Here is a 15,753-nt window from a genome sequence, read left to right as displayed (position 1 = left end):
CTTGGCTGCTCTTTAGATCTAGATTTTACATGTTAAGCATGCTTTGGCTACTAGGTAGACTCTGGTTCGATAATATTTTATTCTCTAGTAATTCATAAAACTAGGGCCCAAATTCTTGCATGGAAAAATGAATTCTTAAAACTCAAATGATCAACTTTTATAGTTTATATTATTAAATTGTTTCTTTGCAATTCCATTTTGTAAGAATTTTCTACTCCATTGTCATATTTTTATTGCCTAGCATTCTCATTTATTTGCCAGAGTTTAGCCTAAGATGTGATGGGGATGAAATCAAATTAATCATTTTTCTCTTTTCTTCTTTTTTTTACTCCTTTTCTTTTTGATAATCAAATAGCCAACAATAATCTGTTATTGAAGAGCTTGGTCTGTTATTAAAAATCTAGAACTAAGAAGAACTCAATCAAGTACATTTTTTCCCATTCACAATGAAAACTCTGCCTCATTCCTAAATTTGCTGCCCAACCTACTATTTTGCCTTTCTCAAAATATAATAGCCTTTAACTTTTGAGTCTCTTCTGTCGATCAATTATAGTTTTTAAGAGTAGTGATGGTATTAATTGGGCTCCCGTCGCTAACATGCAAGCCATTATATTGCATGATAAGTTAAAGATACAATAAAGGCTTCTTTCATTCCATGACTCCGACTCCTATAGGGTTATTCATCTTGCACTGACTTTCATTTTTTTGGCTTTCCCTTCGGCTTTTGACAGGCCAAATCATCTCATGCATACCAAGAAACACCATGGAAGGACCCATCAACATTGAGTTAATGTCAAATTACTATAGCAAAATCTTGTCCTTTTCTTTAGAAATATGCAAGACAACCCATGGATTTAAAGAAAGATTCGGAAAGTTTGCTTATAACGAAGCTAAAAAACAAATAAATTCTATATCTGCATCTTTATACGTCATGGATATACTATTCACCATATATATGTATGTAGTGAGAGATGGTCTGCATTTGGTTTTAGGCCTACAAACTACCAGTGCAATTCTAGCCAGTATCATGGTGGGGCTTGATCCTTGAGTATGCATGGAGGAGTGAATGTGGGATTGTCAAGGGCTGGACTTGCAATATATTTGATAGAGACATGATTAGCACACAAAGTCTGGTACTTGTAAATCTAAGGAAGGTCTAAAACTAATATCAACTTTTCATGCACTCCATCACACCACTTTCTCAATCTATCCACCATTTGGATTTAATTTGAAGTCTTAGCTAATTTGATCCATTCCACAAGTCATATCGTTGATCTAGCCTTGATCTTCAATCTAGGTCAGGCTTGGAAGGGGCCAAATTTAATTGCATTGGCTCGGTAATTAGTTCAACCTATTGCCCGGCATAGTCAATTTGATCTTGGTCCTAATAAAGCTATTGCAAAATAACCTTAACTAGTTGGTGCATTAGATTCGACAGGCTTACACCAGACATGGATTAATTTGTTATCATCCCACTCTTCGAAGTTCAGATTCATCGGCTATCATGAAATAGCGTGAAATAAAGGGATAAACTCCTAAGCCATCAATCATAGATATTGTCAAAACAGACCCAGATTTTACAGAATTTAAACACACTAGCTGGTCTGAAGGCTTAAATCCATGTCGGAGTTTTGTTATTTGGACCACACAAAATTCAATTAGAGAAGACTCCAAACCCATTCTAGATTGATCAAGCAATGGGTCGCATCTAGACTTATTTTTACTTTTCATGCTACAGGGTATAATTAAGGACATATAAACACAACTTTATAAAATATAATTGATTATATGGCATTGTATTATATAAATTATTGTTTATTGTTATATCAAGTTTAATCAAGCTGATGTAGCAAGGCAAGGCTTATCTTGAACTCATTTATAATTTGAGTTCAACATCATAACTTTGGTCGGCGTGGCCACCGGAAGAGTTTGTTCAGTCAGATAAAGGTTTTTCTGGAGGGGAACATTAAAAACAGGGGAAGTCTTCCAGCTTATCCTTATTTTCAGGAATAAATAATCATTTAGCTCATTCCTGAAACCCAGGCATTTGCTATATTAATCATTGCCTCCGTGTCGTCTTCTTCTTCTTCTTCTTCTTTTATTGCTGAAGCGGATGTATCATACGTATCGGATATAAATACATCCAAAAAAGTCAAAAAAATAACAAGTTTTGGAATGCACCGGGTAATCCTCTCTCTCCTAGCCACAGGGTCTCTCCAGAGTAGTTAGCCATATAAGAGAATACCTAATATGCTGTTCTGTTGGCCTCACGATATACGTGCTTTGCCTGCAAAACCATCCCACCATTGATTATAACCTGGATGTCCCTAAGCAACAGGGGGTACACGCCCACCCCCATCCTGCTGAATCCAACCAATAACTGTAGCTAAATCGCCCTCGAATACGATAACATGGGTTCGCAGCTCGTGCCACGCATAGCACACGCCAGTTTAGGCTGCTCACAGTTCTACTCCGGAAATCGAGATGTCGAAGATCTGACGGCAGCTCCTATCAGCTATCATCCTATAGTACAGACTTATGATAATGAAGCCAACCCCTCCCTCCCACTTCTGATAATGAAGCCAGCCCCTCCCTCCCACGTCTCTGCACACTCTACTCTCAATCTCTCATCATAATTTTGTAACTCGGATAAGATATTCCAGACATCAACTTTTAGTTCAGTCCGTTTATTAGTCGAGCAAGCTCATTTCGGACTAAGGCCCTATTTGGGGAAGCTTTTGGAGTGCCAAAAAGCACTTTCTGGCCCTCCAAAAGTACTTTTAGCTAAAAAATGGTGTTTGGTAAATTTTCTGAAAAGCTGTTTCAGCTTTTGCGGGAAGCTGAAAACAGCTTTTGGGGGGAAGCTCCAATTTGGAGCTTTCCGAAAATGCTGTTTTCAGCTTTTTCGGAAAGCTGTATTTTTGACCAAAATACCCTCATTTAAAAAAAAATCCTCCCAAAAACCTCTCTCTCACGGTGTCTTCCTCTCCCACCCAACCCCACTCCCTCTCCCCACCGCCACACCCTCTCCCTTTGCCCCGCCGTCGAAACCCCTCCCTCTCCCCCGCCCCCATGGTGGGGAGGTGCTGAAGAAGAGGAAGACGGATGGTCTTCCCCTTCCGGCGGCCGCCGCCAGCGACGATGTCCCCGTCACGGAAAGGAGCCGTGCTGAAGAAGGAGGTCCCACGGTGGGGAGGGGCCGAAGAACAGGAATAAGAAGGGGGCGCCCTCCCCCTTCCTGCGGCCGCCGGCGATCACGACCCGCCCCCTCTCGTGTCCGCCATGGCCCGGCCCGACGCTGTCGGCCTCGCAGGAGAGCACTTTCCAGGGGGCCAGCCGCCGGCCACGACCCGGCCCCCTCCCGCAGCCGCCGCCGGCCCCGGCCCAGCCCCCTCCCGCAGCCGCGGTGGCTCGGTCCCCTTCCGGCGCCGCCGGCCGCGCGGGAGGAGAAGAAAAGAGAACGGGGGAGAGGAAGGAGAAGAAGAGAAGAAAAAAAGAAAAGAAAAAGAAAAGGAAAAAAAGAAGAAAAGAAAAGAAAAAAAGAGAAAAAAAGAAAATTTTAAAAATAAAAAAGAGAAAAAAATAAATAAATAAATATTTATATAAATGAATGAATGAATAAATAAGATAATAAATAAATATATTTCAACATTATTAATTATTTACACTAATAATTATAATATTTTATACCTTTATTATTGTATTATACTATAAAATATTATATTTTTACATTACATTATAATACATTAATATGTTATTTTAAATAATTTAATATTATGTTATATTATGAGAAATTAATTTATACTAATAATTATAATATTTTATCCCTTTATTATTGTATTATACTATAAATATAATATATATTACATTATATCATAATACATTAATATGTTATGTTAAATAATTTAATATTATGTTATATTATGAGAAATTAATTTATACTAATAATTATAATATTTTATACCTTTATTATTGTATTATACTATAAATATAATATATATTGCATTATATCATAATACATTAATATGTTATGTTAAATAATTTAATATTATGTTATATTACCAAATATTAATTTACTCTAATAATTATATTACTATTATGTTATATTATAATAATATTATTTTATATTACAAAAATATTATACTATATCGTATATTTATGTATTAATATATGTTATGTTTTATTATGTTCTGTTGTATAATACTATACAATGTCCTTTATGGTAATTTTGTCATACAAAAGTATTTTCTCAGCAAACAAAGTACTACAGCACTTTACGAATGTAGTTACCAAACAGCAAACAGCTTTCTATAACAGCAGGCCCTGTTTGGGGGAGCTGTTGGCAGTAGAGCTGTTGGATGTAGAGCTGTTGGAAGTAGAGCTGTCTGAAGCAGAACGTTTACAAAAAGCTGTTTGTTGTTTGATAACTATATTTCTAAAGTGCTGTGGCACTTTAATATGTGTTTGGTAAACAAACTGAGAAAGTACTTTTATGTGACAAAATGACCATAAAGGACATTACCAGTATTATACAACAGAACATAATAAAATATAAAATATATTAATATATAAATATATGATATAGTATAATATTAATGTAATGTAATATAATATTATTATAATATAGTAACTATAACATTATGTATTATAGAATAATAGTTTAATATAATATTAAATTATTTAATATAACATATCAATATATTATGATATAATGTAATATAATATTATATTTATAGTATAATACAATAATAAATATATAAAATATTATAATTATTAGTGTAAATTAAATTTTCATCCTTTTAAGATTATTTATCTCTCTAACAAATTTTCTAGCTAGGTGATAAAATTGGTTAACTAATTACTAATATTTTTATTTATTTATTTATTTATTTAGATAAGATTATTTGCCACTCACTCATTTTTTTTTCTTTTTATTTTATTTATTTATTTATTATTTTATTTTATTTTATTTCATTGAAATATGAAGGGTCGCCGGCCATGGGTGGTGGCCGGCATGGTGGCTGCCACGAGCTCCCAAAACAAAAAAAAAAGAAAAGAAGAAGAAGAAGAAGGAACAGAGGCGGCGGCGTTGAGAGAAAGAAGATAATAGAGAGGGGGAGGGAGAGGATGGGTGGGAGAGAAAGAGCCGGGATGAGGATTTTGGGGAAAAAAGTGTGATTTAAATGGGGGTATTTTGGTCCAAAAAATAGCTTCCTGACAAAACTGAAAACAGCGTTTTTGGAAAGCTTCACATTGGAGCTTCTTCCCAAAAGTTATTTTTAGCATCCCGCAAAAGCAACAGCTTTTTAAAAATTTTATCAAATACTGTTTCTTATTTAAAAGTATTTTTAGAGGGTCAGAAAGTACTTTTTGGTCCTTTAAAAGCTTCCCCAGAGAGGCCTAAATTTTGAACCTAATCCAGGTTGCCATGAACAGCTTATTCCTTGGATAGCCTTATTCCCGGCAACGCGTGCATCTCACGCGCACAGTACTGGCACCGGGAGCGCCCGAGAAGATGATAAGTTCAGAAGAGTGGCTGGGCAGGAATATAGAGAAAGCGAACGAGCGAGGATCCGAGAGGATGATTTCGAGCCCAGCCTTAATTACTCCACTGAAGAGTCGTCTACCGCTGGCGAGCAGCAGCAGGAGGGCCGTACCCTTCGCGGCGGCGGCGGCGGCGACGGTGGCGGCTTCTTCCAGCAACCACCCTCATCGCATTGACACTGAGCAGCTGAGGACTCAACTCGATCAACTCCACGCCGAAGCCGAGAAAACCAGGTCCAAGGGTACTTCCCTTCCCCTCTCCCTTGTCCATCTCCATCCAACTCCTCTGCCTGCCTCAGGCCTTTTGGTTTTCTACCTTATTTACTAATTTTTCTGTGTTGGTAGAACGATCGTGGACAGTTTCTTCCATTTACTTACCTTCATAGTAGCAGTGGACGTGATGACAAAAAAAAAAAAAACTCGGAGCGGTTCAAGATGTCTTGTGTTGGCTTTAATTTTTGTCCTTGTACACAAGTCTTTCTCGAGTGTTTCTCGGAAAATATGGAAATCTATATTAACTGTTACTCATTCTGTTTCCTTGAGAAGTTGTTATGCAATACCAATTACGCCGACAACTAGAGACAAAGAACCCGATCAACGAGAGAATACTTAGGAGGAGGGACATAAGTAGTTTTTTTTTTAATATTTTATTTTTAGGGACCGGGGTAGTTAAGCAGGGATCTTTTAGGGATTGTATTGTGTGCATTGGAGTTGGAATTAAATAGGATTATTAGGTTTGCAGGGTACACATTAGTTGCAGATACTGAGCAAATATTGCATTTAACCTTCATGGGGTAGGAACCAACCAAAGATTATTTTGATCATGGTTTGGAATCAAGCACGAATTGTGAACAAGAGCTTTGGGACGTGACGCTTGACCTGTAACTTGGATGCATGCATCTGGCTCTAGATCATATAGAGGTCTAATTGTGACTTAACTGAGAAAAGAGAAAAATGATTTCATTTGCCTTCATATTTCTAGCTTTCCAAGCATTGAAAGTAGTGGTTGCGGAGATTAACAATGGAGCAGTAATTCCTGCCCTGGAATTAATGTTTTGGTGGATCCTTGGGTGCACAAGGCTATTGAAGAAATTTTAGATTCTAAAAAATAGGAAAAAAAAAGAAATCTTCATAGGTCTCGTAATGTTTGGAACACATAGGAGTAAGGTCATATGCTTAAGGCTTTCATGGTTTTCAGGTCAGGTACGGATATGTCTTGTAGAGTTTCCTCCAAATGATGGCACTTACATGTAAGGCTATGTCTTTGATTTTCCACAGAGATTCCCATACTGGATTTGCCTTCTGAATATGCAACAAAGAGAATGCAAATTTTATATTCTCTTGGACAAATTCACCGGCATATTTAATTGTGGACTTCCCATGAGAATAATTATTTGCAGGCAAATCAACAAAAATAGAGAGTAATTACCAACCTTTTTGTGTTGATATGTCACTAATCAATATTCCTTGAATTGCAATCTCATTTTCTCGTCGCTATAATTAAAAATCTTTAGGTTAGACATCCATTACTTCTTAGCATGCAGCATAAAAAAGGTAAAATGAGATAATACATACAGTGACTGGATGCTAGTCAAGTGTATGCATGTTTTAATCAGAAAATTGTGACTTATTGCATTGAAAATTGCATTTTGGGGGACAAACAAAAAATGTCATGAAAGTAATAATGATAGCATATGTCTTTGATCCAGCACTGACTATGACTCATATGTGTGTGTGTGTGTGATTCAAGAAATGGTCCTCATGATCACATTTATAATAAAGTTACATTAGCATTCCTTTTGACATAACAGAAAATGCAGATTGTGCCACTTTAGAATAAGTGTAGAGAAACTATGCTGTTTCCTTTTTTCTCCTTGCTTCTCTTTTTGCTTGTTTCTTCTATCTATTTCTTGAAGTTTGTAATAATTAATAGATCTAGGCATGGGGACTATGCTACCCAAAAGTAAGTGGCATGGAACTAGTTGACTTCTGACCAATACAATTGAACAATCACTTTCCCCAGTGGACCAAACCTATAAATCGGTTCATGGAGTGAAACTGCATCTTAGTATGAAATGGTTGCATCAGTTTGTATGAACCATGTGTTACCAATGCAGAATTTTTTTCTGGTTTTTTTCAGCTACTGAGACATTATGCATAAATTATGTCCTGTTATATTCATACAAAATTTGCAGACCATTAACATGATGGTAAGGAACTTTGCAGTTCTGTCAATGCTTCTGCTGTTTTTTGATCTCAATATTAAGTTCTCTTTCTGGCATTTGTTGCCTTTTTCAGTTGTAAAATCTTTACTCTATCTTTGACGGCATATTTCTTATGTCTATTTCTCAATCATGGCTTCAACTTTAAGTATATAAAATGAATAGCTCATTCTGGAGATTATTCTTGTTTTCCTACTAACCTTTTGTTTCCAGCAAATAGTGCACGATTGAGGCTTATGCGTTTGACAGAGGCAGCTGAGAATCTTCAAAAAAGGGCAGTTGCTGATGTTTTTGTTGGCAAGGAAAGCGAGTCAAGGGAGCTACTTATACAGAAGAAGAAGTTGATGCAAGCCTTGGAGAAATCAAAAAGCCGCATCGAGGTGCTCGATAAACTTTCATCAAAGATCAGTGAGGTACAGCTCTTAATTATACATTTAATGTGCTACTTGAACTGATTCTGCAATTTGTTTTGGTAGCATCTAATTGTAATATAGTCAAATTATGTCATATTTTTATATTTTTTTTCTTCCTATGTTTTCTTATGCATTAGATGGATAAATATGTAAATCACCCAGGAAGTTTTGATGTATTCTCCATATTTCACCTCTCATATTTTCCTTTTACTTGTTCATGATTATAGAATTCATTTTACAAAAAATAATAGCATTTTTTAAAATTTAGTTATGGCCAATTAATACTAGTTCTCCATACACTGGATATCGAAATGTTGGGTCTGTTTATTGTCTTTTAGATTCAGACACTGTAGAAATTCTAAAAAAATCATCAAATTAAAAAAGGGAAAACTTACAATGGATATAAAAACACAAGAAGTGAAACGTGAGATGAAAAAGTCCTTGTCAATATGATTAAGGAGCTAACAGACATACATCTATGTGGTACGCGCATTATTCTAAGATCTTTTTAGCAGCTTTTTTTTTTTTGCTTATCCTCCATGGGATAAAAAAAATATTTAGAAAGTTAAGTAGCAGTTAGAGATTAGTTATTGTAGAGGCTCTAGTATGTCGAAGAACAAAGACATGAGTTTGGATAGGTGGGACTGGCACTGCATCTCATTGATTCATGACTCTCCTCGGGAACCTAAACTATATCATTTTCAAGATATTCAAAGAAATATCAAACACGAGGATGATATAAAGTTAAGATGAATGCGAAAATAATAGTGAGAAATAAGCAAATTTATTTATTTTGAAATAAGCTATAATATAATATAAATAATAGTACATTTATTTCTAACTTGGACTCGAAGATTAGACGGTTTCAGTATTTTCTCTGTTGTCTCTTTTCAAGTTCAATCTTTCCTTTCCCTCCATGTCACCTTGCCAAGAGTCATTTCCTCTTCCCAAGAAGGTTGAAGTAAGGATCTATATGCACTCTGGTATGTGCCTTCTTTGCTTTGAAGTTATGCTGTTTTGTTATTCTTTTGAAGGAATACTGTTTTGCTGTTTATGCTCTTACTAATGTTATCATAGAAATGTTTTGCTACTTGGACTTGAAGACACTGGACGCTCATGATACTAATCTCCTCTATTATCTCTTTTCTAGTATTTCATAAAATGTCTTCTGATCTTCTCCATGTCTGGTAAAGTTGCTCCAATATGACCTGGGTGTCATGAATTCAAATCATGGAAATAGCCTCTCCACATCGTAGGGGTAAGGCTGTGCGAGTCTGACCCTCTTCAAATTCTGTAGTGGCAGGAGCCTCATGCGCTGGGATGCCCTTTTTTATATCCATCCGCATCACCAAATCTAAGGTTCACTCCCGCATCTTGATGGGGACAACATAGGCATCTATAAACACTCGGAGTCTCCAAAGATGCCTTCTTGCTGCCACTAAAGTTGTACCATTATGTGGTTTACTTGCTCTAGATAATGTTCATTTTTGAAGATTCTCAAAACATTTTCCACTGAGGTTAAAGATTCCTTGCTTGACTCATGTTAACTCGCAGAGCAAGGGAATCCCAATTATACGTGATTAAATGTTTTGGTTAGCTGCTATGGTCTTCAAATTACAACAAGGCATAAAGCTTGAGAATGTGATAAATTTTCTCAAAGAATAGAAGTTTTTGTGTGCCTATGCTTTCAAAGATTCTTGTGCTCTGTTCCTACCAAAACATCGGAACTCAGTAAAAAAATAATCCTGTTCAGTTTGTGAGCTTGATTTTAATAGGAATCTCTGGAATACTACAAAGAACAAAAGAATCAACCAGAACATGAGAAATTTATCTCCGGGTTCTGAATAGTATTCTCTACCAAATGACCTTGTAAGAGGGTGAGTTTGGCATTAACGGTAAAGTTGCTCTGTTATGACCTGTGTCATGGGTTCGAAACCTAGATACAACCTTTCTACATGTGGTGGTAACCAGACCCCATAGTGCTTGGAGCCTCGTGCACTGGGTTGCCTTTTTTTACAAAATGACCTTGTAAAAGCAACGATTGAATTTCAAATTTGACTAGGGAACCACATCATGGAAAACCAATCCAATCCAAGGAAGTATAGATTACTTTCAAGTGCTCCTGCAGATAATGCTTCATCAGAGTTTAGAGGCCAAATCAAACAATCTTCAGCTTGCTCATCAGGTCACCCCTAATTGTAAATCTTTCTCTATACTAAATCAATAGAATATCTTTGTCCTGTAGGAAAAATGCAGCCATTATCTCTAATATTATGAGTAACATTATGTGTACAACTACTGACAAATGAGAGTTGATGGACCAATTATATCAATGATATGTTCCCCCATTTAGCTAGGAGTCAAGCATAAAACTGACAGACCCTCTATATACGATCAATTTTGCGAAGATACCAAGAGTCAGGAGTGCATATGTGATTCCAGGTTGATGATTTAGAATTATTTTCATCATATCCTGGAATTTTTTACCTGTCAAAGATCTCTCGCAACTCCAGTTAGCCCATCTAAAGGACTTTAGGGAGATGTATGACTGTAATAACTCTTCAGTGCTTTATTACAATGAACCAAGATTTCCAATACCCAAAACCACCTCCTTATTAATCTTTTAACTGTTTCTGTTAATTGTTGATAGACAAAGTACCTTCTCTCTCTCTCAAGTTAATCTCCATTTTTATTTTTTCAGTTTCTCCTTTCATGATATGGTGCCATTGTTCTTTGTCTTAATGCATGCCCCTACGTATTCCATGTCTTACGCTTGTGCTGAATAGATTGGTGAAGCTTCTTAGAAACCCTTGTAGTGATCACAGATATTATGTTTTTGAGGTTCTAGACTTAATTATGTCTCCTCCAAAGACACCACCTGGTAATCTTTTATCCTTTTGTTGTCTTATTCATTTTGTATGATCATTGTTGAAGGTATTTTTGCACAGGTGATACTTCATATGTTTGCTGTAATAGTAACATAACAGAATATATCATGTTATGGCCATATTGAAAGTCTACCTGGTTTCAGGTGATTTCATTGAAGGAAACACAGCTAATAGGACATGTTGCCATGGACTCTGGAGTTAGTGGAAAAGATTCTTGTCAACAGGTTCGGTTCATCTCCCCGAAGTATGGTGATGATGAAGTTTCAGATAAAACTAATAGCATTTGCACAGATTTAACTAAATCAGGTCAGAGTAAAGTGACCGTGACTCAGGACTGTGAAGCAAACCTCCCTGTGGATTGTCAGCCCAATTTTGAAGTGTCTACTGGCATCGTCACTTCAAATGACGATAACATTATCAGCAGTTTAAAAGATATGTCCTCATGTAAGGACTTTTTGGAACATGTTGATAGGCAACTTAGAGTAGTGGAAATAGATCTTGTGGAGTTCATAAGGCTCCAATCCTTGAAAACAGAGAATAGACAGGAACAGTTGAATGACAAGATGCAGCAAATATCAGAACTTTTGACAGAGGTACTCAGCATCAGAGGGAGGTGAGTTCAAAAGCCAGTTTAATTATTATTACTGCATAAATTACTGGTGGAGACAAAATACATGAGTTTGAATCAGTACTTTTGGATATTTGGTGCCCGCTATATTAAAGCAGTCATTGGCAATATCGAAACATCTTTTCTATTGCAGTAGATACCTTGCCATTTGATTATCTGCATGTTCTCAGACTAAAATTTTACCTATATCAGGATTGCAAGCATTATACAGTCTAAAACAAATGCTAGCTAAGTTTCAAATTTGGAAAATGGAACAAACAGAACTTCACGGCTTGGTATGTATTTTATTTCTTCATAACTATATTTTTTGACTTGGCAATTTAACTTTTCATGTCACCTGGAAGACAGTGCACATTGAACGCATTGTTTAAGCTGTCATCTGTGTTAAAGAATGATTCAGTTACATGGAGAATATGTCAGACCACAGCAGACTGCCTTATCCTTATATAATATTATGCAGGGTGGTAAGAAGAATAAATGCAAGTTACATGGACTAGATGTTGGAGCAGATGATGCCCAAGAAGGAATTGTGTCCAGGGGCGCTAGGGAAGGTTGTGTGCAGGGGTGCTAGAGAAGGATCTCAAGGAGTAAACAAAGGCAGCGGTGAGGCATTGCATTCAGGAGAAAATTTTCAAAATGATTTTCAATGCCTTGACTGGATGCCCTGAAGGATTTTGGTTTTCGATGGGGAGTATTTTTTTTTTTTTTTTTTGCTGATGCTTATTGGCAAATCCTGGTTTTGGTGTTCTCCTGATGCCCTAGTTTTATTTTGAGCCAAGCTAATGGAGGCCAAGTTTTGAAGGTTTTTCAGATGTTTATATATGTATGTTAAGACTAAGTGGTGGGGACATGGCTGAGAGGTTCCTCCTTTTGTTTGGGTGTTACTAACTAATCTTGGTTATGCTTATAAGCAACTCACTGTAGTGCCCAAGACTATCAAGTGACAATTCATGAAATTTTTATGATATGTTTCTTTTGGCCTTTTTTTGGATTCTTCTTGTTTCCTTATTTGTGATTTTTGCTCATGCGATGATTAATTGAAGACTTTGCTAAAAGATAAACCATGGAAATATGCACAGTACAATATGATTTTGGTTCTTTATATTATATAGGGGAAGATCAATAATTTTCCCCCCTTATCCTAGTCTACTAGCTGTCCATTTTTGGCATGAAACTCCTACCAGGCAAAAAAAAGGAAACACCACTAGAAATTTTAAGGTGGTTATACTGCTACTCTTGACTACAGTAACAAGCTACCTGGAGCATGCCCTTAATTTTATATGGCCTCATGGACTAGTTGATTTATACAATATATATAACAGATCTCTCAAAATTTTCTTGCACCATGGAGCCTCTTCTCTCATGGTGGTGACTGTTAATTCTTATGGTAAATTCACATACTTTTAATGCTGAATACATAATTGCTGAGTCTGTAATGCACAGGCCTGCAATGCATCTATGAGACCGAGAGAAGCTTGAATATTCTTGAAAGTAACAAATAAATATTCTTGAGTCTGAAAAAACAAAAGTAAAACGGATCATTTTTGCGAAAATGCCTATTATAGTTCATAAAATTCAAGCTCAAGCTTGATACTGCTGCAAATCAAAAAGGGATTCATGGAACTCAAATTCTTATTTAAAGTTTTATAACTTTATTATCACATTCAAGTGTGTAATATATACTTAATCTAAAACATATAATTTGTTGGCTTCATGGTACAAATTATTTGGTCAGTTCATTTAGTTCCCTCGCAACGGGCAAGTTGCAAGAAAAAACAAGTGATGTCAGCAGTTTTGAAACATTGTTGTTTTATCGGGTGCCTTTGGTTGAGTGATATATGCCTAGAGGTGTAAATGATACCCAAAACTCGATAACCTATAACAACTCAAGAAAGCTAGTCGAAATATGTTATTTGAATTATTTGGCCCCATATAACTATCCAAAATCTATCTAGTGCATAGTTGATGTGGGACTAAACGCATGCCTATACAAGTCTTCACATACTCTCCTCATTTTAAGCCATGACGTTCTTGCCAAACTAAGAGATCAAATCCATTTAAATTCTATCACAACTATCATAAATCCAGTCACAAACATCACAAACAGCTTGTGGGTAGTCCAAATGGGCTTGTGTTGCAGTATTTTTAGTCCACACAAGCTATAGGTCAGGTTTGTTCCGATACCATTTGTAATAACCAAGAATCTTGCTAGGCTAAGATATCAAATCCCATCAAATCCAATCATAAGCACTATAATTAGCCCTCGGTCACCCTAAAAGAGCCCATACTATAGTGTTCCTTTGTCCACATGGGCCATGAATTGGATCTGCTCTAATACCATTTATAAAGATCAAAAATCTCATTCAAAAGTGCTAGCCAAGAAGGTATTATATGAGTTTTTTTGGCCTGTATAAGCATCCAAGATTTATTTAGTGCATAGCCGATGTAGGACTAAACATATATCTGAACTAGTCCTTACATTTGGAAGTAAAACTTTTTGAAGTAGAGCTTTTTAAAGTAGAGCTTTTATAAAAAGCTATTTGCTGTTTGGTAACTACATTTCTAAAATGCCGTGAGACTTTGATATATGTTTGGTAACAAACTAAGAAAGTACTTTAGGTATGACAAAATGACCATAAATGACATTGTATAGTATTATACAACAGAGCATAATAAAATATAATATATATTAATACATAAATATATAATACGCTATAATATAATATAATATTATTATAATATAGTAATATAATATTGTATTCTATAGCATAATAATATAACATAATGTGATATTGATGCAATCCGATAGAATTCGATCCGTATCTTAAGATTCTTGACTTTTCTTGATTTCTGGGAGGGTGGTTCCGATCTACTTGCAGGCACGATTTCTGAAGATCCGCCCGTCAGATCGATCTCAATTTTGGATATATTGTAGGTCTACGCGTTAGCTTTCCAATGGTATGTCGTGGGTCTAGAGGGGATATCGGGATCTCAAGATATCAGCCTCCGACTGATGACTGCGCAAGGGAGGACGGGCTGATAATTCGACGGAATGTAGTTGTTGGTAGAGGCTGGTAGGGATCAAGAAGGAGAGGGAGAAGGTGGCTGGCCTCTCGGGATAGAGGTGGTGCAGCCGGACGGAGGAGGGGGCGGCGGCCTAGGGAGAGGAGGAAGGCATCGCAAGAAGAGAGGAGAGAAGGAAGGAGAGCTAGGGCAAAAGCCTTTTAATTAATTCTTCCATGCTGAAATAGGTGCTCACCACATCTATTTATAGGTAGCTACCAATTAACATCAAGGACTCAAAAGCAAAAATAACCAAATGATTCAGTCCGAGGTGGTCTAGTGGATCCAAACGCATCAAATATTATATAACATAATATATCAATGTATTATGATATAATATAATATTATATTATATTTATAGTATAATACAATAATAAAGATATAAAATATTATAATTATTATCATTATATATTAATATTATCATTTTTGTAATTATTATATTTTATCATGGGTATTTTGGTCCAAAAAAGAAAAAATTTATAACTCAAAACAACTTTCCAAAAGTGTTTTAAAATATAATAAAAGTTAAACAACTTTCCGACGGAGCCTAAAAGTGCTTTTCAGGAGAAGCTCTAAAATTCAAAAAGCTATTTTAGCTTTCTGGCAAAGCTAAAATAGCTTTCCGATTGTTTACCAAACAATCCTATTCCATCTAAAAATATTTTTGAAGGCCAGAAAGCACTTTCTGGCTCTCCAAAAGCTGCCAACCGGGGCCTAAATACATGCACACAAACTTTATATGCAAATATAGGAATATAAAAAGAATTCTCTATGATTTGTGTTAATTCTTTTTTTTATGTTTAAATTTGTGCCTCCTTATCATGCATGCTTTTCTAGAGCTCTTCCTGTTCCAAAATCCCAGCCAACATTTCAATTTTGATTATTATTTTAATTAAATTAAATAAAAATAAAAAAATTAAATATGTTCAAAAGTGATTGGTTTTTATACAAATCCAACCTTTATTTCTGATATCGTGCTCCTTTTTTTTTTCTTT

General features: G+C 35.9%; 1 protein-coding gene across 1 annotated transcript; it reads left to right on the top strand.

Moving 5' to 3' along the window:
* The first annotated feature begins 5,453 nt into the window (after positions 1 to 5,453).
* Positions 5,454 to 12,686, top strand: LOC103713951. Its single transcript, XM_008801012.3, has 5 exons — positions 5,454 to 5,786; positions 7,980 to 8,179; positions 11,211 to 11,680; positions 11,888 to 11,970; positions 12,156 to 12,686. The coding sequence occupies exons 1-4, from the start codon at positions 5,516 to 5,518 to the stop codon at positions 11,925 to 11,927; spliced, it is 981 nt and encodes a 326-aa protein (XP_008799234.2). The 5' UTR covers positions 5,454 to 5,515; the 3' UTR covers positions 11,928 to 11,970; positions 12,156 to 12,686.
* The last annotated feature ends 3,067 nt before the right edge of the window (positions 12,687 to 15,753 follow it).

This window comes from Phoenix dactylifera, chromosome 4 (genome assembly GCF_009389715.1).
Source record: "Phoenix dactylifera cultivar Barhee BC4 chromosome 4, palm_55x_up_171113_PBpolish2nd_filt_p, whole genome shotgun sequence".
NCBI lineage: Eukaryota > Viridiplantae > Streptophyta > Magnoliopsida > Arecales > Arecaceae > Phoenix > Phoenix dactylifera.
The sequence above is the reverse complement of the archived record's forward strand: the minus strand, read 5'-3'. Positions and strand labels throughout refer to the sequence as shown.